General features: G+C 41.8%; 1 protein-coding gene across 4 annotated transcripts in view; it reads left to right on the forward strand.

The window, feature by feature from the left end:
* LOC140481858 (NEDD8-conjugating enzyme UBE2F) overlaps window positions 1-27405 on the forward strand; it is a 366423-nt gene that overhangs the window by 322605 nt on the left and 16413 nt on the right. For all 4 annotated transcript variants that reach the window (XM_072578432.1, XM_072578431.1, XM_072578434.1 and 1 more), the window contains 3 exons: window positions 7047-7114; window positions 21584-21654; window positions 24356-24413. In XM_072578432.1, the coding sequence (XP_072434533.1) occupies window positions 7047-7114; window positions 21584-21654; window positions 24356-24413 (197 nt within the window). The remainder of the gene's footprint in view (window positions 1-7046; window positions 7115-21583; window positions 21655-24355; window positions 24414-27405) is intronic.

The following is a 27405-nucleotide window of genomic DNA, read 5'->3' on the forward strand; positions in this document are numbered from 1 at the left end:
GCGTAACCCACACATACCCCTACATCTACATCTACATCTACCCCTTACCTAACACTACGGGCAATTTAGCATGGCCAATTCACCTGGCCAGCACATCTTTGGACTGTGGGAAGAAACCGGAGCACCCGGAGGAAACCCACGCAGACACGGGGAGAACGTGCAAACTCCACACAGTCAGTCGCCTGAGGCGGGAATTGAACCCAGGTCTCCGGCGCTGTGAGGCAGCAGTGCTAACCACTGTGCCACCATGCCGCCCGTAAAGTACCTAAGAAAACTGTTCAAATCAGTGTGACTTTGCAATTTTTATCATAAATTGCACAGCACATGAGAAAGAAATGGTACAAGATTGGAAAATAATTTTTCACTGCCTGTTTTAATCAACAGTTCAAACCTCTGAGAGTGTGGTCACATTTAACTGTCACATTTAGCTTTCTGTAGCCCAGCTCACTCTTGTGGGAAGAGGAAGAATAGGATCAGTGAATCACTTCTTTACTGCAACCTCCGTTAAGCAGGTCAGGAACAAGTCTTCTGCCCTGGGGAAGAACTTGAAGGGAGAAGGGAGCCATGATTGTTGCAGATAATTTGCATTATATTTTTGATCTATGAGCAAGTTGAGGATTACAAGGGGTTCACAGTCAGATCAGCTAGAATTTTATTGAATGTCAGAGAGACCTTGATAGATTGAATGGTCTGCTCTTACTCTTTCATGTGATCTTACAATTAGAGGTTATCCCAGTGTTTAAAACCATCTGTGACACTGTTGGGGTGGAGATCTCGTTTGCAAAACTCTTAAATCACACTAAGCTGACATGCAGCAGGGCTCTGAGTAGATTAGATTGTTCATTTTGCCTGACAGCCCTTCTAACTCATTGGCTAATAGCATTCACAATGACAATTGTAATACAAAATGAATCAGGGAAGAAAGATTAATGAGAGTATGAAGTGAGCAGAGGCTAGGCTGTGCTGTACAAGATTTTATTTTTGTTTATTTTTGTTTATCTGTCTATCTAATGCATGCCCCATTTATTCAAACCAGGTGCAGTTAACTTTCCAACCAAATTAAACTTACTGATATTATTTTGACCTTTTGATTTAAGTGGTTTTGAGATGCCTGTCAATATAATAAATGATATTGTTGATGGTCAGCCTTTTGTTAGGTATTTAATTAAAATGAGATCCAGTAGCTACACAGGGAGCCAAAGACCTCAATATTGAAAAGGGTGCAGTGCAAAAGTCCAAATAATGTTGAGTTGGCCATATTATTCTCTGCCTTTCTCTTTCTCTTTGGCTTGTGATTGCTCATCCAAAAAGGAGTTGGATATAACGTTTGAAGGGATCAAAGCAAGAATAGACTGTTGGGTTGGTGACGGGCCATGATCATAATGAATGGCTGAGCAGACTTGAAGGGCCAAATGGCTGGTCCTGCTCCTATTTTCTGTTCTTATTCCCTTCCACATTCCATGCTTTCACTCTCCCAGTCTTTCACTTTGCCACTCATTCAGTGATGCTCCTACTTGTGGAAGAGAAAAATTTGGAATCTAATTTGAAGAAAACTCTTGGAAATCCATCCTTACCCACCTAAGGCAATCCCAATATCCCCAATGTCCTTTGGACAAGCAGCTTAAACTGGGGTGATCCCACATTCTCCTGCAGTGCCCTTGAATAGGATTTTTTTATTCATTCATGGGATGAAGGGAGTTGTTGGCTAGGCCAGCATTTATTACCCATCCCTAATTGCCCAGGAGCCAGTTAAGAGTCAACCACATTGCTGTAGGTCTGGAGTCACATGTAAGACAGATTACGTAAGGATGGTACATTTTCCTTTCCTAAAAGACATTAGTGAAAAAAATAGGGTTTTCTTGACCATCGACAATTGATTCGTGATCATCATTTAGACTCTTAATTCAAAAATGTTTTAATTGAATTAAAATTCCACCATCTGCCAATGGCAGGAATCAAACCCAGGTCTGCAGAACATTGCTGGGTCTTTAGATTAACAGGTCGACATGGCTAATGCCTCTCGACGATTGCCTTCCCTCGGGGAGTTTGAGTTCATCTATCTGCAATTTCTAACATTTACTCTCTTTCTGCAATCCCTGGGTGTGATAACTTTCATCTCTTTGGAAAGGATTTGTTCTTTCCTCTGTTTTAATCAGTGTTCCCATGGATTGGGAACAATGGACAGAGTAACAGATTTAAGGTGAACAGTTAAGTCAAATGTTGTTTTTCATTTCATGTGACTATAGGATTTATTCCTGGGCATCAAATTCTGTAAGCCCAACAGGTTTGTTTTCCTGGAAAAGTTGTATTAATGGCCCTGCAAAGAGTATCCCTTGCAACCATAATATGTCTGTAAGATTGTAATCCAGATCAAGGTTAATACAGCAGATGCATTTTGTTTTGGTTTTCAGTAAGTAGTTCAACACAATACCTGACCATTGAGGTCCAAATTAAGAAAGGTGATGCAGCAAGACAAATGGTTTACTTTGATTACAATTAGGTTTTGCTACAGGAGCCATAATCTGGTGATGAAAGCTGATTGCTGTAGCTCAGTTGCTAAGGTAATTGGGGTCGGGATAAGGTGATCCATAGTAGCTTAGATGTAAGTTCTTGATTAGAATGAAGAAGAAAACAGTTCACATTCGATATGGCAAAGCTTCAGTTCTGTTTCTGTGGTCTGAGGTCAGGAGTTCAAATCCCACCATAAATAATGAAATGGAGTTTAATTAATCTGGTCATTTGTAAGCTGGCCCTAGAATGGTAACCTTGCGATCCACTGTATTGTTGCAAAAGCCAAACTAGTTTGCTGATGATCTTCAGGATAACCTGCCATCCACATGCAGTTTGGTTTCTGTTCCATGTTTCCTGGTTGCTTCCTCATTCTAATTAGCCCATATTGACCTCCTCCCTATCATCAATTGTAGAAGTCACCAATTATGCCATCAGACAGTGCCCCCTCACTAATAAACTGATACTTACACTTGATTCACCACATGGAACTACGTCCTTAAGCAATCCTATTACCTTGTCAGAGTAACCAAGGTTGGCCAGTAATGCTCATATTGTACTTGTAACATTAACTGCACAGATGCTGCCAGATCTGCTGAGATTTGCCAGCACGTTATTTTTATTTCGAGTATCCATCATTTGCAGTACTTTGCTTTTATTTAAGTGCCAGACGTGTCAGTGCATTCATGTTCTGAAAACAAATATTCATCACAATTTCTACTTGGAGCGGGGTTGAGAATGCATTGGTGACGTGATATGAGTACACAATAGGACAGTCAGACAGAGGCTCCATGTTGATTAGCCTACTCAACCAGATTTTCCTTTATAATACTCGCATGTATTTGTGAGAGATATAGTGCAATATTATGCAGGATTTGCGTGTAGAGGGATGATATGGTGCAACATTTTTTGACCATGTGAGAAAGAGAGTGATATTTTTATGGAGTTATTTGGTACCAAATTGGTATTGCTGGGGTAAAAACATGCATTTTGATGTGCATTCCTCAGGACTTGCACAATAAATATCATAGTATTGGGAAACTCAGAGGAGGGTGCTGATTAGTTGGCAAGTGGAACCTGACCAGTAGAGGCATTGGAGTCAGATATATTCATATATAGTACATAGGCTGTTACAGCACAGTACAGGCTCTTCAGTTCTCAATGTTGCACCGACATGTGAAAATAACCTGATGACCATGTAACCTTCACCGTTCCATTATTATCCATATGTCTATCCAATGCCCATTTAAATGCTTTAATGTCAGTGAGTCTACTACTGTTGCAGGCAGGCTGTTCCATGCCCCTCCTACTCTGAGTGAAGAAACTACCCCTAATATCTGTCCTAAATCTATTACCCCTTAATTTAAAGCTATTTCCCCTCGTGTTAGCCTTCACCATCCGAGGAAAAAGCCTCTCGCTGTCCACCCTATCTATCCCTCTGATTATCTTATACATCTCAATTAAGTCACCTCTCAACCATCTTCTCTCCAATGAAAACAGCCTCAGTTCCTTCACCCTTTTGTCGCAAGACCTGCCTTCCATATCAGGCAACATCCTAGTAAATTTCCTCTGAATCATTTCAAAAGCTTTCACATCCTTCCTGGGTAATGCAGTGACTAGAACTGCATGCAATACTCCACGTGCGGCCTTACCTGCGTCTTGTACAGCTGAAGCATGATCTCGTGGCTCCGAAACTCAGGTCCCCTACCAATAAACGCTCACACAACGTTTGTCTTTTAAAAACCCTATCAACCTGGGTGGCAACTTTCAGGAATTTATGTACCTCAACACACAGATCTCTCTGTTCATCTACACTGCATGAATTTTACCATTAGACAAGTACCCTGTATTCCTGTTACTTCTTCCAAAGTGAGCTACTTCACACTTCTCTGCATTAAACTCCATTTACTCCTTCTCAGCCCAGATCTGCATCTTATCTATGTCCTTCTGTCACCCACAACATCTTTTGGCACTATCCACAACTCTGCCTACCTTAGCGTCATCTGCAAATTTATTTACCCATCCTTCCACGCCCACATCCAGATCATTTTTAAAAAATGACAAACAGCAGTGGCCCCAAAACAGATCCTTGCAGCACACCACTGGTAACTGAGCTCCAAGATGAACGTTTCCCATCAACCACCACTCCAAACTGCTAAATCACCTTCAATCCCGAAACTCAATATTTTGTGCAATAGCATACCGTGTGGAACCTTATCACGTGCCTTACCGAAGTCCACATACATCGCATCCACCTGTTTTGTCACCTTCTCGAAGAACTCGATAAGGTTTGTGAAACATAACCTACCCTTCACAAAACCATGTTGACTATCCTTAATCAACGTATTCCTCTCCAGATGATTATAAATCCTATCTCTTATAACCTTTTCCAAAACCTTACCCACAACTGAAGTAAAGATTACTAGCCTGTAATTACCAGGGTTGTCTTGACTCCCCTTCTTAAACAAGGATACAACATTTTGCTATCCTCCAGTCTTTTGGCACTGCTCCTGTTGAAGCCAAAGGCTCTGCAATCTCCTTCCTGGATTCCCAGAGAATCCTCGGGTAAATCCCATTTGGTCCTGAGGTCTTTATGTATTTTCAGCTCTTCTAAAATTGCTAAAACCTCCCCTTAGGAAGAAAGAGATGGAAGGATACCAGGAGGAAGCTGGAATAGGGTGTCAAGTTGGATGCTTAACCATGATCATTAAACATTCCTGCTCCTATTTTCTATGATTCTATACTTGCTGTGGAGCAGGTACCAGCTAACCATGACTGGCAGTTAACTGCCAAGCTTTGTTTCCATTTTAAACAAAATAGGTTGGTTAGTCAAGGTTCCTCATTGGTTAACAGAGTTAGATCACATGGGAATATAGGGAGAACTAGCCGTTTGGGTACAAAACTAGCTCAAAGGTAGAAGACAGAGGGTGGTGGTGAAGGGTTGTTTTTCAGGCTAGAGGCCTGTCACCAGTGGTGTGCCGTAGGAATTGGTGCTGGGTCCACTGCCATTCATTATTTATGTAAATGACTTGGATGTGAACATAGGAGGTATGATTCATAAGTTTTCAGATGACACCAGAATTGAAGGTGAAGTGGACAGCGAAAAAGGTTACCTCAGCACAACTGGATCTTGATCAATTTGGCCAATTGAATGAGGAGTGATAGATGGAGTTTACTTTGGATAAATGTGAGGTGCTGCATTTTGAAAAGGCAAATCAGGGCAGGACTTGTATACTTAATAGGTAGGTCCTGGGGTGTATTGCTGAACAAAGATCTTGGATTGCAGGTACATGGTTCGTTGAAAGTGGAGTCGCAGGTAGATAGGATAATGAAGATGCTTAACATGCTTTCCTTTATTGGTCAGAGTGTTGAGTACAGGAGTTGGGAGGTCATGTTGCAGGTGTGGTTGCAGTTACAAGACATTGGTTAGGCCATTGTTGGAATCTTGCATGCAATTCTGGTCTCCTTCCTATCGGAAAGATGTTGTGAAACTTGAAAGGGTTATGAAAAGATTTACAAGGATGTTGCCAGGGTGGGAGGATTTGAGCTACAGGGAGAGGCTGAACAGGCTGGGGCTGTTTTCTCTGGAGCGTCGGAGGCTGAGGGGTGACCTTTAAAGGTTTATAAAATGATGAGGGACATGGATAAGGTAATTTAAACAAGGTCTTTCCCTGGGTTGTGGGAGTCCAAAACAAGAGGCCATAGGTTTAAGGTGAGAAACAAACAATTTAAAAGGGACCTAAGGAGCAACATTTTCACACAAAGGATGGTGTGTATGGAATGAGTTGCCTGAGGAAGTGGTGGAGGCAGGTACTATTACAAAATTTAAAAGGCATCTGGATGGGTATATAAATAAAACATAGAACATAGACCAGTACAGCGCAGTACAGGCCCTTCGGCCCTTGATGTTGTGCTGACCTTTTATCCTACTCTAAGATCAGACTAACCTACATACCCTTCATTGTACTGTCTTCCATGTGCCTATCCAAGAGTTGCTTTAACGTCCCGAACATATCTCCCTCTACTTCCACTGTTGGCAGTGCATTCCACGCAACCACCATTCTCTGTGTAAAGAACCTACCTCTGACATCTCCCCTACACCTTCCTCCAGTCACCCTCCAGAATAAGACCATAAGACATAGGAGTACAAGTAAGGCCATTTGGCCCATCGAGTCCATTCTGCCATTTAATCATGACTACTGGGCATTTCAACTCCACTTACCTGCATAGAAAGGGTTTAGAGGAACTGAAGGATTTGTTTCTGTGCTGTACTTCTTTATGATTCTATTACAAAATGGCTGTCATTAATTTTCTTGCATTAAAACACTTCAATATTGACAAACATGTCATTTTTACAACAATTCATTATGTATACTTGCCCAAGATATGATGCCTGTAAATGGTGCAAACTATGCAAAAGTGTTTTTATATATGGATCAAATAGTGTTTGTTAGCTGTTAAGCATGTTACTTCAGGGAAGACTGAATATCTGTAGGTGGTTTTGTTCCATCAGAACTAACTTCATGTCCTGTTCACAGATGAAGGGTATTACCAGGGTGGCAAGTTCCAGTTTGAAACAGATGTCCCAGAAGCCTACAATATGGTGGTGAGTAGAAGAGCTTTTTTTTAATCATTTACTTTGCCTGAAGGGTAAAACAGAAGGAACTGGATGCAGCAAATTCAGTCAGAGTTTATCATGTTTTTGCATAGACCTTTGTGTACATCAAGGTGAGGAATGTTCATGCTGGGAAACAGGTATTTTGCTTTACCGGTGACATCATGTGAAAAATAATTTTAAAACAAAATAACCATGTCAGTGCAACAGTGTTAACGTCGAACACTCTCAAAGCAAGAGTTCCCTGTTTCTACTGATTAAAACCTGTTCTCCGTTCCTTCCTCATTAGTCCTTGAAGTTGTCAAGCCACATGAGTGAACCTTCCTGCTTTCTCCTCTATGGGTTCAGTAAGACCATGTCAGTTTCCCTCATGAAATGTGACAAGATGTCCAAAACACATTTCACTAGTGACTTAAAAAGCAGGCAGTTATTGACTAAATGCATCACAATCTTGTTGTACTGGATCCACTGTATGTGTAGTGACTGTTGCAGTCATGAATCCTAGGTGGTAAACTAGAGCTAAAAATTAAACTGGAGAAATTTGCTAGCATAAACAAATTAATTAATTTGACACCGTCATTGGGTCAGAGAGACTAAAGAGGACCATTATTGTTTTGGTTCATATCCTTCCCCTGATTTGAAACTGTGTAAAGATGGCCAGGAGTTGGGGAGGGGAATCAATAATTAAATCATAGAAGATTGTGAGCTAAACAACCTACAAACTGCTTAGTCAGAAATATTCATCAATGAGGTATATCACCACTTTAAGTTAGTCACCATCGTCACAGAGGACCATAGAGCTGCTGTATGATCAGAGAGAGACCAGGTATAAGTTTAACGTGAGGGTCACCATATCTCAGGCAAAGGGCATGGTTCAGAAAGCGGGATCCATATGGTAACCTCAGTTAGTATGGGAATTGAACCGAGGCTGTTAACATCACTCTGCATCGCAAACCAGACATCCTGCCAACTGAGCTAACCAACCCCCATCAGTGAGATCATGCATAAATAATATATAAAAAGAGGTTTGAGTACTTAGGACTTGAATAATGTTGGGAAGAGATTCATTCAATTAATACTTCAAGGAAAATAAATTGTTAGAGCAGTAGGTGAGAAATCATTGTAAGACTACAGCATAAAGCAGTTTGTTTTTTTTTCATATTCTCTCTTTCTAAAAAGGTTTGATCGTGTTTACTAGTTTAGACCTGTGCCCCATGGAGTCCCTATTGTTAAGGAGGAACTAAAACTGTATAAACTTGACATCCTATTTACCCAGTGTGCTGTGGGTAACCGTGCTTGTCGTCTGTGTTTACAACGTTCAGCTTTTGCATTTTTTTTGTAAATCTCTGCTGCATTTGATTGGGTTTCTGTTGGAGAATAATCATTTACATAACTTGGTTTGAAGACTGCGGATGAAGAGAGGAATCTGAAAATTTTGTGTCTGCAGTTTTTGCCTGTTAGAAAGGAGAAGTGCCAATGTGCATTTTTTGCAGTTGGATGTGTCTTTGTCTGAAACTGGTAATTAGCTGTCACCTGCAGCTGTCAGGTTCTCTGCTGACTCCCTGTAGCGGAGGACAGTACCTCCTGCCTCAGGTGCTTGCTAACATAACTAACACAATCTGGTCCCCCTGCCAAATGGTAATGGCTCGAGTGACCAAAATGAAACATACGGAATCAAAATATTCCCTGATTTATGGGCCTCACTGACCTGAAATACTTTGATCAGCTTAAAACTTCTTTCAGTAAATACTGTTTACAACTTTGTAAACTTTAGAAAGCATTATCAACAAAGCAAATTTAATCATTTTGACAAGGATGGCATTATTTGAAACAAATAATCTATAAAAATGGATAGTACCTGAGAATTCAAAATTGTAACAAATACATTGTTAAAATATAAATTCTGAATGCCTTAGCTGGGAAGCAAAGGAACAGTCATGATCACCACAGTTAGAAAGCAGCATCTTTCCAAAAGGATAAAGGAAAGTGATGAGAGCTCCTAAGAGAATTAATAGATCCACGCATGAAAGTGTAGCTGGAAAAGTAGATTTTGAATTGATTCAAAATGAGTGCAATTGCAGTTCTGTTGTGGGAAAGCAATTCATGTGCGAACAATAATAACAGGATGACTACTTGCAGTTGGAACTGTCCACATTGAGAGAATTTGGGAAACTGCAGGGTCAGAAAGAAATTACTTAGTGGTTCAAATAGTTTTTAACCATATTAATTACCCCTATGTAATAGCTTGCAATCTAGGGTAAATTATACGCTATAATTTTTAGTATTATACTCTGGCTTTGGGGAAAGACAAAAAAGACTTCAAGACAACAAACAGTCATGGCTCTATTTAAATGAGTTGAATGCATGAGACAAGGGTACTGACTGAAATGGAGCTCATGAAGTACTATCCACTTGAGGCATGATTTGCAATCCTTATAATGCTGTCAGAGTTTGAAATTGGATTTCAGTGCTGACTGCTCATTTTAATATTGTCTTAATGATCATGTTGGTTAAAAATCCCTTTCGCCCTGCACACGATTGAAAGTTGCCTTTGCACTAACCAGTAATATGAAAACTTGGATTTGAGCTTTGGTTAATGGCCCCTGATCTATTTATATTGCGCAGGATGCATTTGTATTTTTTATTCAACAGTGGTTATGTATTCCTGGATGGTCCATGATTTACAATCAGAACTAAGATCAGGTGCAGTGCTAGGGCTGGATCTCCAATTGTATGATGCCCAGTAGTAAGGTTAGTTCAGGACCCCAGTGGAATGACTGTCGTATTCCGTGCTGAAGGTCGGAAGGTTTATGCACCAGCTGTTATAATGGTGTTTTCATGTTTAATGTATACAGGACTGGGCAGAGAAATAATGATGAAATCTTAATATTGGAATGCTGAGTATTGCCATGAGTAATATCATTGTACAAGAGACATCAGTGCTTTGTCCATGTTTGGTGTGTGGTGCAACAAGTGTGTGAGTGAACTGTAATTGCCAATTAAACCTGTCGGCACTAATTTTGCAGCAAAGGCTCTTTCTCCAGGGTGCTCAGCTGAATAGCAGCAGAGTAGATCTCTGAATCGTTTAATTACAAGAAAATAGTTAAAAATCACAACACCAGGTTAAAGTCCAACAGGTTTTTTTGGAAGCACTAGCTTTCGCTGTGCTGCTCCTTCATCACAACCACCTGCTGAAGCTAGTGCTTCCAAATAAACCTGTTCGACTATAATCTGATGTTGTGTGATTTTTGACTTTGAGAAAGTGAGGACTGCAGATGCTGGAGATCAAGCTGAAAATGTGTTGCTGGAAAAGCGCAGCAGGTCAGGCAGCATCAAAGGAGCAGGAGAATCAACGTTTCGGGCATAAGCCCTTCTTCATTCCTGAAGAAGGGCTTATGCCCGAAACATCGATTCTCCTGCTCCTTCGCTGCCTGACCTGCTGCACTTTTCCAGCAACACATTTTTCAGCTCTGATTTTTAACTTTGTCCACCCAGTCCAACACCGGCTCCTCCACCTCTGTCAGAAAAAGATCTGGTGAAAATAATAATGGAAGATAGGATAGAATTGTTCAAGATGCAGGAGGGGAATGGAGATGGGAGAGTGTGGATTCTGTGGGGAAGGGAGCAGCTGTGAGTGAACAGACTGGAGGAGAAACAGTGACCATAGGTTCATAAGCAGAGATTGAGAGTAAATAAATGTGGAGGGAGAAACCTCCCCTGCCTCTGCGACCAACTTGGGATGCCAGTGCAGTAATGATGCTGTAATTGATAAACCCTTTACGTAGCATGACAGAATGACAAGCTAAAAATTAGAAAAAATTGCATAGCTGTTTTCTTCTCACACATGTTCCTCCCCCATCTTTTTTCATTAATGATAGTGAGAAGTAGAAAAAATATAAATAGAGTCAGAGTCATTCAGCACAGAAACAGACCCTTTGGTCCAATTCATCCCTGCCAACTAGGGATCCCAATCTGACCAAGTCCCGTTTGCCAGTATTTGTCCTATATCCCTCTAACCCATCTACTCATATTTAAAAGGCATCTGGATGAGTATGTTGTACTTGTACCTGCCTCTACCATTTCCTTTGGCAGCTCATTCCATCCCCGCACCACTCTGTGTGGAAAAGTCATTCCTCAGGTCCTTTTTAAATCTTTCCCCTTTCACCTTAAACTATACCCACTAGTTTTGGACTCTCCTACCCGAGGAAAAATACCTTGGCTATTCACCCTATTCAAGCCCCTTATGATTTTATAAATCTCAGTCTCCGATGCTCCATTAAAAATAGCCCCAGCCGATTCAGCTTCTCCCTGTAGTTGAAACCCTCCAGTCCCAGCAACAGCCTTTTCTGCACCCTCTCAAGTTTAACAACATCTTCCTGTAGAAGGGCAACTAGAACTGTACTCAGTATTCCAAACGTAGCCTCACCAATGAATTGGACCAAAGGGTCTGTTTCTGTGCTGAATGACTCTGACTCTATTTATATTTTTCTACTTCTCACTATCATTAATGAAAAAAGATGGGGGAGGAACATGTGTGAGAAGAAAACAGCTATGCAATTTTTTCTAATTTTTAGCTTGTCATTCTGTCATGCTACGCAAAGGGTTTATCAATTACAGCATCATTACTGCACTGGCATCCCAAGTTGGTCCCAGAGGCAGGGGAGGTTTCTCCCTCCACATTTATTTACTCACAATCTCTGCTTATGAACCTATGGTCACTGTTTCTCCTCCACAGTCTGTTCACTCACAGCTGCTCCCTTCCCCACAGAATCCACACTCTCCCATCTCCATTCCCCTCCTGCATCTTGAACAATTCTATTGTACGGCCAAACGCGACTTCCCATCTGCTGTACTCCGTGTTCTGACCAATGAAAGCGAGCATGCCAAACACCGCCTTCACCCTGTCTACGTGCGACTCCACTTTGAAGGAGTTATGCACCAGTACCTCTCGATCACTTTGTTTGGTAACATTACCCAGGACTCTACCATTAACCATATAAGCCTTGCCCTAGTTGCCTTACCGAAATATAACAGCTCACATTTATCTAAATTGAACTCCATTTGCCATTCCTCAGCCCATTGGCCCATCTGATCAAGGTCCCACTGTACTCTGAGATAATCTTCTTCACTTTTCATTTTCTATTGTGCTTATGACAACATGCAAGACTCACCACCTCACTACCTAATCAGCAGGCTGGTGACACATTCTTCATTGCAAAAGACATCCAAACTTTGTGATTGTGCTCCCACACTAAGGCAGTCTGAGTACAGTGGGTTAATGTAACTGTACAATTGTAGGTTAAAGATTCTGTCTCCGTTGCTGAATAAGAATATCACATTGCAGCAGCATGTGATTTAGCAGTTTCCTCCTACCCAAAAGCATCTTATCTGGTATAATATAGCATTGATGTCGAGGCCAATGTATCCATGTCAACTATGAAAGATCAAGGATAATTGGGAATAAACTCTCAGCTTTACTAAAGTATCTTGTGCTTCACCAGTCTCATGGCTTTACTACTTTACTGCATAACATTTATATAAAAGGACACTATATTACATAAGATGCAAAACCAAATCCTTTTCTTCTAATGCATTATATTACTCACCATATTTACAAATTCCAGCCAATGGATGTACAGTGGCTAAAAGGCTTTAGTCAGTGACCTACCCCCATTCTGCCTTTACAGTAGCTGCTCTGAGCTTTAGTGCATCCCTCAACATGTAGTCATGAACCTTGGAATGTCAATATGAAGTACTCCGTCACGGACCGCCCTTTGCACTAGAAAATCAGCACGTTACAAGCAGATCACATGACATCTTTCACTGAATAGATGGATCCTCCAAGCACAGTTGATGTTTGACTCTGTGCATACGTGGGAAGAGTCTGTAGAGCACAGGGTCTGCATCATGGAGCTGCTTGAGATGAACATCAACAAAAACAATTTTGTCTCATTCCAAACATTTGTTTGCACATTCCAGGAAAAATGGAAATGGTCTGTTCCTCATTATGGCCACCTCAAGGTCAGCATGCAGAAGAAGTGAGACTTTGGATGCAAACAAAGGATATGACTGGGAGGATCTTCCTCACCATCATCCAAGCTACAGTCTTGGTGCTTGTTTGATAGTTCTGATGATGAGATATTCTGTCATTCAACTTTGGTGTACTCAGGGAACCATCTGATCAGTTCCACACCCCCATTTTCCTGCAGGGCTTTGAGGAAGTTATGCTCCCTGATGAACTTGCGAGCAAAGGTGTACTACTGGGCCCTTTGCCTTTGACTTTGACTTCTGTGTTGGTTGTATAACTGTAGGCCCAGGCTTTGAGGTGCACCTAAAATGTATGAGCCTGGCTGGGTCTGTTTCCTGAACTAGACTGGCCTAATTACAATACCCCAGGGCTTATGTTACTTGTTTCAACTTGTTTTCCTTAACCAAGTTAATGTTGTGGCAAGTTGTTCCTCCCCTATTCAACCAAAAGCTTTTTAAGACTTTGTGCAAATTTCCTGTTGTCCTCTCCCACAACAGTGACTATATTTCAAAAGCAATTAGTTGACAGTGAAGTTATTTCACATAGCCTGAGAGGGATGATAAGACTACATATAAAATGATGATGAAGTTCCTCCAAGCTCCCCTCAGAAACTGGAAATTGCTGTCGAGGCCAATTTATCCATGTCAACTATGATGATGGATTTCCACCAAGACCTTGTGGCCAGCAGCACGAATGACGTAGCACATAATATGGGGTTGCTCCTCAGGAATGTAGTAAATTTGTATGTTTTGATTTCTTAAATTTACTTGTTACATGTCCTCTACACTCCATTTGGCTATTTTGTTTTCTAAACACAACCCATTTTTAACCTGTAGTCTTTGAAATGGCAACTGCTCAAACAAAAATTGAGTCAGCCAAGTCCAGTCGCGCTAGGCTGCGCCATTCGCCTAAGACTGAGTCTCCAGAGAAGCCGGATACTAATGAAGCCACGCTATGTAGAATTAAGAACATGATGGGCAATAGCATTACCAAGTTTGAATTTATAACTTCAGAGATGGTTAAAAAGGAAGTAACAACAGCTCTGAAGCCATTGGAGGAAAATGTTTCTTCGCAATGCGGGAACATTCAACTAATGAGCATGATAACCAGATCGCTAGCCTCCAAGGTAATGTTAGTGTTATCTGCTACAGTTGAGTCTCTGACTAAGAAATGTGAAGACTTGGAGGCCTGCTCCAAGTTGAATAATATTTGACATGTGGGTTTATCCAAGGGATTGTAGGGTCCTCCCCCTACAGAATTTATGGCCCAACCTTTACAGGACCTGCTCAGATTTGAGGCTAAACTTGTGTTGGGTAGGGCTTATTGCACATTGAATGCTAAACCAAAAGAAGAAACCAGGACGGCTCAGTGGTTAGCACTGCTGCCTCACAGCATCAGGGTCCCAGGTTCAATCCCAGCCTTGAGCGACTGTCTGTGTGGAGTTTGTACATTATGTGGGTTTCCTTCGGGTGCTCCAGTTTCCTCCCACAGTCCAAAGAGTGCAGGTCAGGTGAATTGGCCATGTTCAATTGCCCACAGTGTTAGGTGCATTAGTCAGAGGGAAATGAGTAACTCTTCGGAGGGGTCAGTGTGGACTGGTTGGGCTGAAGGGCCTGTTTCCACACTGTAGGGAATCTAATATCTCGCCCAATGGTTGTCAGGGGAGTTTAACAGTAACTGTCCCCATAACTTGTCCGGACTTGTCCTACCTGCCTATCTTCTTTTCCACCTATCCATTTCACCCTCTCCTCCTTGACCTATCACCTTCATCCCCTCCCCCACTCACCCATTGTACTCTATGCTACTTTCTCCCCACCCCCACCCTCCTCTAGCTTATCTCTCCACGCTTCAGGCTCTCTGCCTTTATTCCTGATGAAGGGCTTTTGCCCGAAACGTCGATTTCGAAGCTACTTGGATGCTGCCTGAACTGCTGTGCTCTTCCAGCACCACTAATCCAGAATCTGGTTTCCAGCATCTGCAGTCATTGTTTTTAACCTCGGGGAGTTTAACTGTTGATTGAATCCTCACTTAGACCGTTCTTCCTCTAGTCCAAATCTGCTAAAATAATTCAGACTTTTATGGAGGAGTTTAATGTTGTTGATCCCTGGCAGTCCTTTAAACCTTCTAAAAAAAAATTTCCGCATATCCACCACACTTATTAGAGTCATATCCCTCCAAACCCTTCCTAGCCATATACTTATCCAGGTGCCTTTTAAATGTTGCAATTGTACCAGCCTCTACCACTTCCTCTGACAGCCCATTCCACACACGCACCTCCCTCTATGTGGAAAAAGCTGCATTTAGGTCTCTTTTATATCTTTCCCCTCTCACCTTAAACCTATGCCTTCTAGTTCTGGACTCCCCAACCCCAGGGCAAAGGCCTTGTTTATTTACCCTATCCATGCCCCTCATGATTTTATAAACCTCTATAAAGTCATCCCTCAGCCGCTGACGCTCCAGGGAAAACAGCCCTAGCCCATTTAACATCTCCTTATAGCTCAGATCCTCCAACCCTGGCAACATCCTTGTAAATATTTTCTGAACCCTTTCAAGTTTCACAACATCCTTCCAATAGGAAGAAAACCAGAATTTCACACAATATTCCAAAAGTGGCCTAACCAATGTCCTGTACAGCCGCAACATGACCTCCCAACTCCTGTACTCAATACTCTGACCAATAAAGGAAAGCATACCAAATGCCTTCTTCACTATCCTATCTACCTGCGACTCTACTTTCAAGAAGCAATGAACCTGCACTCCAAGTTCTCTTTGTTCAGCAACACTCCTTAGGACCTTACCATTAAGTGTATAAGTCCTGCTAAGATTTACTTTTCCAAAATGCAGCACCTTGCATTTTTCAAAATTAAACTCCATCTGCCACTCCTCAGCCCATTGACTTATCTGGTCAAGATGCTGTTGTAATCCAAGGAAACCTCCTTTGCTGTCCACTGCACCTCTAATATTGATTTTGTTTTGGTGGATGGCAGACTATTCACATCTATTTCCGGTTGTAAATATGATTCAATTGTTTTATCAAACCATGCATCTGTATCTGAATGTTCATTTTCACAATTTTCTTAATATACACTCACTTTGGTGTCTGAATGCGCACTTACTCTTAGAGGAGGATTTTGTTAATTTTTTCTCTCAACGGATGGATTTTTAAAAAAGTGTTTAACAAAACACCTGACATTACAGCTTCCTTGCTGTGGGAAACCCTGAAGGCATTCATTGGGGGGTGAAAATAATTTCTTATGCAGCACATAAGAGTAGACTTAAGACAGAGAAATTGGCGTGGTTAGCACAATGTCTGTCTCAACTGGACTCTCTTATGCAATCTCTAAGTCTTCAGACGTATATAAAGAATGCATATATTGTCATCTTGGCAAATAAATGATACGTGAGAAGGTCCTTCAACAACTTTCTCAGCTCACCAGTATATAAGGCCCTTAATAGTCAATTAATGGCCACTTATGAGCCTAAAGTCTTCACCGCCTGATGCTCTACCTTCACAGCGAGAAAACATGCCTGCCAACTTTGAGGGAGTCCTCCAATTGCCCTAAGCTCCTTGCAGTTGAAACCATGGATGGCAAATATTGAGGTGGTCTCTGAAAGGTGGATTTCAGCACTCAGATTTACCAGTCTCTGATTGGCCAGCAGCTTCTGGCCACCTAACATACCAGTGTTGAGGCACCTAATTGGGCAGGAGACTTGCCCATGTGCTGCCTGATTAGCTCTTAATGAGCTGATAGAAATGTGATATACTGCGTTATTTCATTGGTCAGGGGCATTGTGTTAATTGCCGCCTACCACATTTTAACAAAAACGGGAAAATCTTAACCAATGTGCTAATTGAATGTATTAAAAATTTGCAGTTGTATGGTACCTCTGGTCCCCCAGAAGTGCAGAACATCGTGATAGTGGCCAAGTCAATTTGTCATGCTGTTTTGACCGCATGTGTTTTATTGTAGCAAATATTGGGAATGTATCTGGTTAGATCATTTTGGCTTCTATATCTCTAAGTCTGAAAGGAGAATATCGTATAAAGTACACTACTTTAGATGAGAACTTTAGAAAAAAAATCACACTTTAACCAATGTGTTTTGGTGAGTGTAGCTTAATGGGAAAGAACTGATAGGACTTTGGTGGGCCTGTGGACTTCATTGCCGCAGAGTGCAGTGGAGGCTGGGACGCTAAATGTCTTCAAGGCAGAGATTGATAGATTCTTGTTGTGTCGAGGAATTAAGGGCTACGGGGAGAATGCAGGTAAGTGGAGTTGAAATGCCTATCAGCCATGATTGAATGGCAGAGTGGACTCGATGGGCCAAATGGCCTTACTTCCACTCCTATGTCTTATGGTCTTGTATCCCTACAGGCCAATGATGTTGTAATGTCACAATACATCACCAAGCTTTTACTTCACTCTAGGTCTAAATTTTATGAACAAAGAGATAAATTGTTGGCACATCAGTTGTGCCAAATGTCCTCATCTCAATTAATCCCACAAATTAAGGCTAATTTAGTTGTCACATCAGACCCATTAGAAATCGACAAGACTTTTAAGTAATTTTACATTTCACTTTATTCATCTGCATGTTCTTCTCAAACAGCAGATTTTGAGAACTTTTTTGATAAGATTAACGTTCCTTCTATTGATCAAAATGTGGCAAAGGAATTGGAACAACCAATCACAGCAATAGAACTTGAGGCTGCAGCTAAATCACAAAAAGTGGTAAAAGCCCTGGACCTGATGGGTTTCTGGCCACATTTTTATAAAACGTTTTGGAACAAGCTGGCTCTGCTTTTGGTAGATGTGTTTGTTGAAGTATTTAATTCTGGCTCTCTTGTTATTGGGCAGTAAACATTAGAATTTTGAACTGTTGGTCCAATATGAGAACCTTTATGCTCTCCCAATTTGGTTGACTATTCAGGCAAATTCCACCCATCCACCTTGAAGGCTTTATTACATTCACCTATCCTTTCTTCAGCCTCCATTTACACCAACCATGTAATTATTTTACCCTGTCTTAAAATTTGGTTTCAATTTAGATGTCACTTTGGCTTTCAGTCATTTTCTGCTAAGGTGCCATTGGTGGCAAATCATACTTCTCCCCCATCTTTAGTGGACTGTGCCTTTTCTCATTGGGCTAACTTGGGAATAAAAACTGTTAAAGATTTATATGTTGATGGTGTTTTTGCATCTTTTCAGTAAATAGTTGATAAGTTTTCAGTTCCTAAAAGCCACTTCTTTAGATACCTCCAAGTTTAAAGTTTTGTCCATAGTTTATTTCAGGTTTTCCCCTCCTTTCCTAATGAAACTGATTTTGATGTCTTTCTAGAATGGCTTTCTTCAGTAAAGGGGGCTATTTCAGCTATTTATTCAAACATTCATAAAGTATGCTCAGGTTGTCTTTATTCTATTAAAGGCAGATCTGGAAAAGATAATTCTGGGTGATGTGTGGGATGAGATTTTACAAAGGGTGCACAGATCTTCTATCTGTGCAAAACATTGTTTTATTCAAAGCAAGATTCTACACCGCGCCCACTACACCAAAGCTCGACTTGCAAACATATTTGAGGAGGTGTCTCCATCCTGTGATCGGTGCCAACAAACCCCAGCAAATTCTATGCACAGGTTCTGGCTTTGCCTTTTTCTCAGTAGATATTGGACTGATATTTTTGACATTTTGTTTATTGCTTATGATTGCACCTTGCTCTGCTGTCATTTATTTTGGACAAAAATCAATAAAAGATTTTAAAAAGGATAAAAACATAAAATGATGGTTGCATCATTGTTTGTAAAGCTTAACGCTGCAAGAGTTGACAAAGAACCAACTGCTGAATTGTACATCTCTTCAGTACAAATGAGTAAACATTTACACTGCTAGATACGGATCTTGACTGGTCTCGTGTGTGAAATAATATCTTCCCAAAAAACTTTTGATCAGATACTTGGTGTTCCTGCACTTCTCTGGGCTTCCTGCTTCAAGACACCCTTGATTTTACTTATATTCATTTGTACTTCCAATAGGTTAGAGTTACATTGAGCTTATTCTTCCTGGGCCCTTATCCCACAAGAGATAACAAATGTTAAATACTTTGGATGCTGGAAATCTAAAACAAAATGCTGAAAATAATCAGGTCTGGCAGCATCTGTGGAGAGAGAAACAGAATTCATGTTTCAGTCTGATGACCTTTGACATCATCACCCTGAAATGCAAACTGTTTCTCGCTCTAAATATGCTTCCTATTCAACAAGCAATGAGCTGCCCGAATTGCTCCCAGGACTAGCTTCTTTGATACTGATAGAATTGTAGAAGGGTTACGGCTCAGAATGAGGCCACTTAGTACTTTGTCTGTGATGGTCCTCTGTAAAAACAACCCAGCGGGTCCCTCCCCCTCCCCTTTTCCCATTTGGCCTAAGAGTTTTTTTTCAATTATTTTTCTGCAATCCATTGATTGTAATATGGAAGCTGTCTGCAAGTGAGTCCATGACTTCGCTTGAGATTAGTGCTGGTGGATCTAGCAAAAATGCCCTCAGCCTTTCTTTTTGATGCTTGTCAATGCTAGTTTCTGTTTTAGTATATTCAGACGAAATGGAATTCTGCTCCTGCATTTGCTGATAGCTCATTCGCCTTCAGTGAATATGTGATATTTCTGGGACTGTTGTAGTGAAGCTATTAACTCCCAGTATAATCCTCTGATAAACTGGGCTCCTTGCTCTGCTCACACAAAGTGCAGCCCTGACTGCCTTCAGTAAATCAAGTCCCTGGTGATGGATGGAAACAGAAGACCGTGTGAGGCATACTAAATGGCAGAAACTTTCCTGTTTATCTGAGCTGGAGGATGCTATTTTTCTTTCATCAGTATTGGGGATCTGCTACATAATTGTCCTTTCTCAGCTGGTAGGAAATATACTTGTTAAAGAATGGCATCTTACTCAGCTTGTGAGAGGCTTGCACCACAACCTGTGTTCAGCATTTAACAAGCTTACAGCTTTATTATTGATCTCAAACTGTCACTCTTTACAGTGTCGTTAAAATCCTCATTCAGTGTACACCATCCAGTTGCCCACCTTTTTGTTCTTTCTCTCTCTCTCTCTCTCTGGCTCTCTGGCTCTGGCTCTGGCTCTCTGTCTCTGGCTCTCTGTGTGTGTCTCTCTCTCTCTCTGTCTCTGGCTTTCTCTCTGACTCTGACTCTGTCTCTCTCTCTGTCTCTCTCTCTCTGTCTCTGGCTCTCTCTCTGACTCTCGCGCTCTCTCCCCCCCCCTCTCTCTCTCTCTCTCTCTCTCTCTCTCTCTCTTTGCCTGTCTCGCTCTCTGTCTCTGTCACTCTTTCTCTGCCTGTCTCTCTCATTCCTCCACTAACACCCATCTTAGGAGATTGTGGTCTATACTTTTGTATCTAGCATTGCTCAGGTTCAAAACCCACCACAACAGCTGGTGGAATTTAATGAATAAATCTGGAATTAAAAGCTAATCTCAGTAACTAAGTAATTCCTATTCAGAAACTACCATTGAATTTTTTTTTATAAATTCCATCTGGTTCGCAATGTTCATAAGGAAGGGAAATCTGCTGTCCTTACCTGGTCTAGCCATTGTTATGCCAAAGCTACAGTAATGTGGTTGACTGTTAACTGCCTTCTCAAATAGCTAACCAAACCACTCTGGTTTGAGAGCAATCAGGAATGGGCAACAAATACTGGTCTTACCTACTGCATCTCACGAATGAATAAAAGAAAAACTATCCTACTCCCCCACCCTTCACACACAGGCTCCACCATCCAACTCTATTGCACTCCCTGTATCCTCTCCAGTGCCCTGTCATTTCAAGCGTATCATGTACAAGCCACTATAACTGTGATCCTTCTTTTTCATTATGACAGGCTAGTAACATAGCCATGATGACAACCACTGGTTCTTGTTGTCTTTTGAGTGTGTCACCAAGATATAATACAACTTATCATTCATAACACGAGGTTGTGTCTATCACTTGCCACTGTGAAGTTGAGGTCAAAATGAGCATGAATGGAATTGGTGCACCCTCGTTATTTTCTCAGTGGGCCAACCATTTTGTGTGTACTAGATGGATTGTAAATTGGAATAAGTTTCTACATCTGATGCTGTATTTTCTGCTTAGCAAAATACTTCCGAATATGTTGGGAAACACATGCTGGCATATTGATTGGTTTTTCTAACTAGTTCTTGTGCCCTTGAAGCTTTATTCACAGCTTGTCTATTTTCTTCTGTCAATAAAACCATATTTCTTTTGGGGAGTTTAACTGATGTTTTCTTAATTATTTTGTCAATATAACACACCACTTCCCCTTTTTTGCTAAATTATATTCTGCTTTGACTTCTTCATGATTGTAGCAGACTATTATTCAACCTGTCAAAAAGGAGCTTGAAACTAACATTATTTTCCTCTCTGCAGCCTCCCAAAGTGAAATGTTTGACCAGAATTTGGCACCCCAATATTACTGAGACTGGCGAAATCTGTTTAAGGTATTGTATTTGTTCTCAAGTTTTGATTGATTGATTAAAACAGGTTGCATTTAAGGCATATGTTTGGAGATGGCTTATAAACCGAATGTGTGATCTACTGACAACATTCCTGGGTGGCTACTCTGATATTCAACTCAAAACATTTAACTCTGATTCTAATCTCCACTGATGCTTCCAGAACTTTCTTCCACCTCTCCTCAGCACTTCACTGAGACTCCCTTATGCCTTTATACTCCTAGAGATGCTGATGGGGCTACAGAACTGCCACCTAGTCCAATTAACTGGCAACTGTCTGAGACAGGATTTCCTGCCAAGAAAGGGACATGTGTCTCATCTTAATTAACACTGCTGGCAGCATTAAATTACTGTGGGACAGCCATCAAGAATATGGACAGATGTTTCTACTAGGAGCGGGGAGGCTTCTCGAACCCATTCAGATTCAGCCCAGTATTTTTCTTGATGCTGGCCGCTGTCAAAGGCTGTTAGATTGATTCACTGTCACTAGTTTGAACACCAGTGTTTCGAGAGAGGTTGATGGTTAATGCTTCAAGTTTCTAATGCTTTGGGTAGGAAAGGTCTTCTTTGCCATAATAAACAATGCAGTGCTCGGCACCATCTGGTGAGTGTTCAAAGTATGAATGGAAGTTTTGAACACACTTCCAGTTTTCTTTAATTGATGTTTGACCATATGTGGTAGGCATTCCTATGTCCTCATGTATAAAGATTGCATCAGGAAGTCTACAAACGCCTATGTTGTATAAAAGCTTTCCAGATTACTTAACTGTGTCCTAAATCTTTCTGATTAAGATCATTGAAACTAAATAGTTCTCTACTGGCATTGGAGACGGTCAGAGAAGGTTTACTAGATTGATTCCGACTATGGAGGAATTTTCTTCTGAGGAGAGATTGAGTAGATTGGGCTGTACTTATTGGAGTTTGAAAGAATGTGAGGAGACCTTATTGAAAGTTATCCTTGATAGGGTAGATGCGAAAATGTTGTTGCCCATTATGGAAGAGTATCAGACCAGACAGCATAATCTCAGAATAAGGATCACCCATTAAAGACTGAGATAAGGAAGGGGTTTTTTTTCTGACGGTAATGAAACTTTGGAATTCTTTACTACAGATAGTTGCTGAGGCTGGGCCATTAAGTATATTCAAGGCTGGGGCAAAATTTGTAATTAGTAATGGAATCAAGGGTTATGGGGAAAAGTGGAATTGAGGATTCAATCATGATCACATTGAATGGTTGAGCAGAGTCAATGGGCAAAGTAGCCCACTGCTCCTACATCTTATGGTCTTAAGTATTCGCACCATGTTATTTGGAGTATTATGTATTTCAATTCCCTCTAATCCTAAAGAATAGTGGTGGTCAGGTCATTGAATAAATCCAAAGCTGAGTTAAGACACAATTTTAATGTGCAAGGGAGTGAAATATTATAGAGGGCTGCCAAGAAAGTGGTGTTAAAGTCATATTTTTTCGATGGTGGCTGCGTTGTTAGCACTGCTGCCTCACAGCGCCAGGGACCAGGGCTCCATTCCAGCCTCTGGTGACTGTGGAGTTTGCATGTTCTCTTAGTGTCTGCATGGGTTTCCTCCAGGTATCCTAGCTTCTTCCCTTAGTCTAAAGATGTGCAGGCTAGGTGAATTGATTATGGCAAATTGCCCACTGTGTTCAGGGATGTGTAGGTTAGATGCATTAGTGAGGGGAAATTTAGAGTAATACAATAGGGGAACAGGTCTGGGTGGGATACTCTTCGGACAGTTGGTGTGGACATGGGCTGAATGACCTGTTTCCATACTGTAGGGATGCTATGATTCAATTCAGCAATGATTTTACTGTATGATGAAGTAGTTTGAGGGGGTGAATTGCTTTCTGTTAGTCCAATTCCTATGTTTTATTTTCTTACATCCTCCTGTCTATTTTGCAATGTAAGAAATAGGACAGCTAATTTGGACACAGCATGCTCCCACAAGTGCATTGAGATAAACAACCAATTCAATTGTTTTAGTAATGTTGGTTGAAGAATAAACATAGGAATACTTGAGGAATGATACAGGACAATTGGCACTATCTGGTTTTAAGTTGTGCAAATAAAGCATATCATTGGCTAAAGGTGACCAAAGAGATTTGGACATATACAATTGTGTCCAGAGTACATTTGAAATAAATGTAGTCCAAAATGTGTACAGAACAACCTCCAGTTATCCAAATGTCTGATTATCTGAACAAAATCTCAAGGTCCCGATGCTTGGCTAAACTGGGTTATCTAAAGACTCAATTATCCAAACATTCGATTATCATCCGAACAAAATACTCCCTGCCTGTATCGTTCGGATAATCGAGGTTGCCTTGCACGTCAAATCTGTTCTGGGTGCCTACAGTCTGACTGGGTAGATAACCCAACTATCAAATGGTGAATCTGGTATTAGTAGTATTACCAAATCCAAATTTCAGAGACAGTTTTGAAAAAGTAAAGCTAGATAAATTATACAGTAATAAACTTAAAGGATGCATTGAGGCTTCTTTACCAAATGTTTGGAAAACAAGTTTAATCATTGGTATGTGTTACTAACTGTTTCATGGCAAAACTTCAATATGGTCAGTCATTTTCGGAGTTTTTTATGTTGGCAATCTTACCATTAGTGGTGAATCACCATTACTGCCCTGTCTTCTGTAATCCTGTCTTGTGTTTTACAGCTTGCTGAGGGAACACTCCATTGATGGCACAGGCTGGGCTCCAACCAGAACTCTAAAGGTAATTCCTTTCAGAAAATAAAAATAAAAATTCTCTTCCCTCTCTCTTTCCCTTCCTGTCCTGTGAAATATCAGAAGATTGAACAGCTCGGATGTGCTCAGAGTATTCAGTAATAAAAATAACATTAGATTGCTGTGTGGTTTCCATGCTATCTCTATTGCCCTTAATGCTGCCATCTCAGAGAGCACCTGTCTGGAATTTTGAAGCAGACTTCGTGAGAAATATTTGCAGTAGATCTAGCACCAGAATTACAAAATTGGGCATCAGTGAGCTGCACAGAATTATAAGCAGCAAGCCCACTCCCTTCCAAAATAAATTGCATCTCTCACCCGTAATATAACTGGCCTAGTGGCCTCCCACCAGATGGAATCTATTCCGTCCTGGACTAAAACGTAGACAGCAGCATCAACTGAGATTAGAATGAATCCTATTGCCCAATTAACCACTTTGACATTTCTGACAAAGTTTCATGTGTGAGAGGTTAAACTAAAGTAAAAGCCACAGTAATGCTGGATAGAATGTGGGACAACGCAAAATAAAAATCTGTGCAAGAGGGGTAATGTTGGACTTGTGGGAGAGGTTGAGTGGAATCAACCATAGTCATTGACCCAGTGAAGAAACCAACTGCAGCCTGTCATATTGGCCATTGAGAGTGAAATAGAGAGATCAAAGAATAGTGAATGCTGCTTAAAATTTACAAAATTTAAGTTTAGGCAGGTAAATGAAATAGGAGAAAGTGAGGACTGCAGATCCTGGAGATCAGAGTCGCAAATGTGGCGCTGGAAAAGCACAGCAAGTCAGACAGCATCCGAGGAGCAGGAGAATCGATGTTTCGGGCATTCGCCCTTCATCAGGAATGAGGCTTGTAGGCTGGGGCTGAGAGATAAATGGGAGGGGGTAGGGGTTGTGGGAAAAGTAGCTGAGAATGCGGTCGGTAGATGAAGGTGATAAGTTGGAAAGGAGGGTGGAGCAGATAGATGAGAAAGGTGATGGACAGGTCAGGAGGATGGTGCTGGGACAGAGAGTGGGATAATGTGGCGGGAGGAGGGGAAATGAGGAAACTAGTGAAATCCACATTGATCCAGTGCGGTTGCAGGGTCCCAAGGCAGAATATGAAGCGTTCTTCCTCCAGGCATCGGGTGGTTAATGTTTGGCGATGGAGGAGGCCCAGAACCTGCATGTCCTTGACTGAGTGGGAGGGGAAGTTGAAGTGTTCAGCCACAGGGCAGTGGGTTTGGTTGGTGTGGGTGTCCCAGAGATGTTCTCTGAAATGGTCCCCAAGTAGGCATCCTGTCTCCTCAATATAGAGCAGACCACATCGGGTGCAATGGATACAGTAGGTGAAATTGGTGGAAATACAGGTAAATTTCTGTCAGATGTGGAAGGATCCTTTGGACCCTTGAACGGAGATGAGGAGCGTGGTGTGGGTGCAAGTTTTGCACTTTCAATGTTGGCAGGGGAAAGTGCTGGGAGTGGAGTGTGGGCTGGTGCGGGGGTGGGGGACATGGATCTGATGAGGGAATCACAAAATGAATGGTCTCTGGAACACTGATGGGGGCGGGGAGGGAAAAATATGTCTGGTGGTGGGGTGCATTTGTAGGTGTCGGAAGTGGAAGGGGATGATGCGATGTATATGGAGGTTGATGGGGTGGAAGGTGAGGATCAGTGGGGGGGTTCTGTCCTTGTGGCATTGGGAGGGGTGTGTTTCAAGGGCAGAAGTGTGGAAAGCGGAGGAGATACGCTGGAGGGCATCGTTGACCACGTGGGAGGGGAAATTGCGATCTTGGAAGAAGGAAGCCATCTGGCATTTTCTAAGGTGGAATTGGTTATCCTGGGAACAGATGCAGTGTATGCGGAGGAATTGGGAATAAGGCATGACGTTTTTACAGGAGGTAGGATGGGAGGAGGTGTAGTCCAGGTAGCTGTGGGAGTCGGTGGGCTTATAGTAGATGTCTGTGGTTAATCGGTTGCAGGCGATGGAGAGGCTCAGGAAGGGGAGGGAGGTGTCCAAGGTGGTCTGGGTGAATTTGAGGTCAGGGTGAAAGGTGTTGGTGAAATTGAAGTGGCAACCTCTTCGTGGGAGCATGAGGTAGCACCGATGCAGTCATCAATGTAGTGGAGGAACAGGTGGCGGGGGTGGAGTGGTGTTAGTGTAACTGCGGAAATTGAATTGTTCCACATACCCGACAAAGGGGCAGGCATAGCTGAGTCCCATGTGGATGCCCATGGATACCCCTTTGGTTTGGAGGAATTGGGCGGACTGGAAGGAGAAGTTGTTAAGGGTGAGGACCAGTTCAGCCAGGCGGATGGGGGTGTCAGTGGAAGGGGCACTAGTTGGGATGGCGTGAGAGGAAGAAGTGGAGGGCTTGGAGGTCTTTGCTTGGAGCTACCTTCCCCACAACCCCAACCGCCTCCCACTTATCTCTCAGCCCCCCCCCCCGGCCCACAAGCCTCACTCTTGAAGGGCTTATGCCTGAAACGTTGATTCTCCTGCTCCTCCGATGCTGCCTGACCTGCTGTGTTTTTCCAGCACCCCACTCGAGGTAAATGAAATATACATGTATTTGGAAAGGCAAGGACTAATTAGGGATAGTCCATATGGCTTTGTATATGGAAAATCGTCTCTCTAACTTGATTGAGTTTTTTGAAGAAGTAACAAAGACGATTGATGAGGGCAGTGGTGGATGTGATCTACATGGACTTCAGTAAGGCATTTGACAAGGTTCCTAATGCTAGACTGGTTAACAAGGTGAGATCTCATAGAATAAACAGTTAACTAGCCATCTGGATACACAGCCAGCTCAAAGGTAAAAGACAGAGGTTGGTGGTGGAGGCTTGCTTTTCAGACTAGACGCCTTTGGCAGTGTGCAGCAAGATTTGGTGCTGGGTCGACTACTTTTCGTCATTTATATAAATGATTGCATGTGAATATAGGAGGTATAGTTAGTAAGTTTGCAGATGACACCAAAATTGGAGGAGTTGTGGATAGTGA

The sequence above is a fragment of the Chiloscyllium punctatum genome, chromosome 10 (genome assembly GCF_047496795.1).
Source record: "Chiloscyllium punctatum isolate Juve2018m chromosome 10, sChiPun1.3, whole genome shotgun sequence".
In the NCBI taxonomy this organism is placed as follows: Eukaryota; Metazoa; Chordata; class Chondrichthyes; order Orectolobiformes; family Hemiscylliidae; genus Chiloscyllium; species Chiloscyllium punctatum.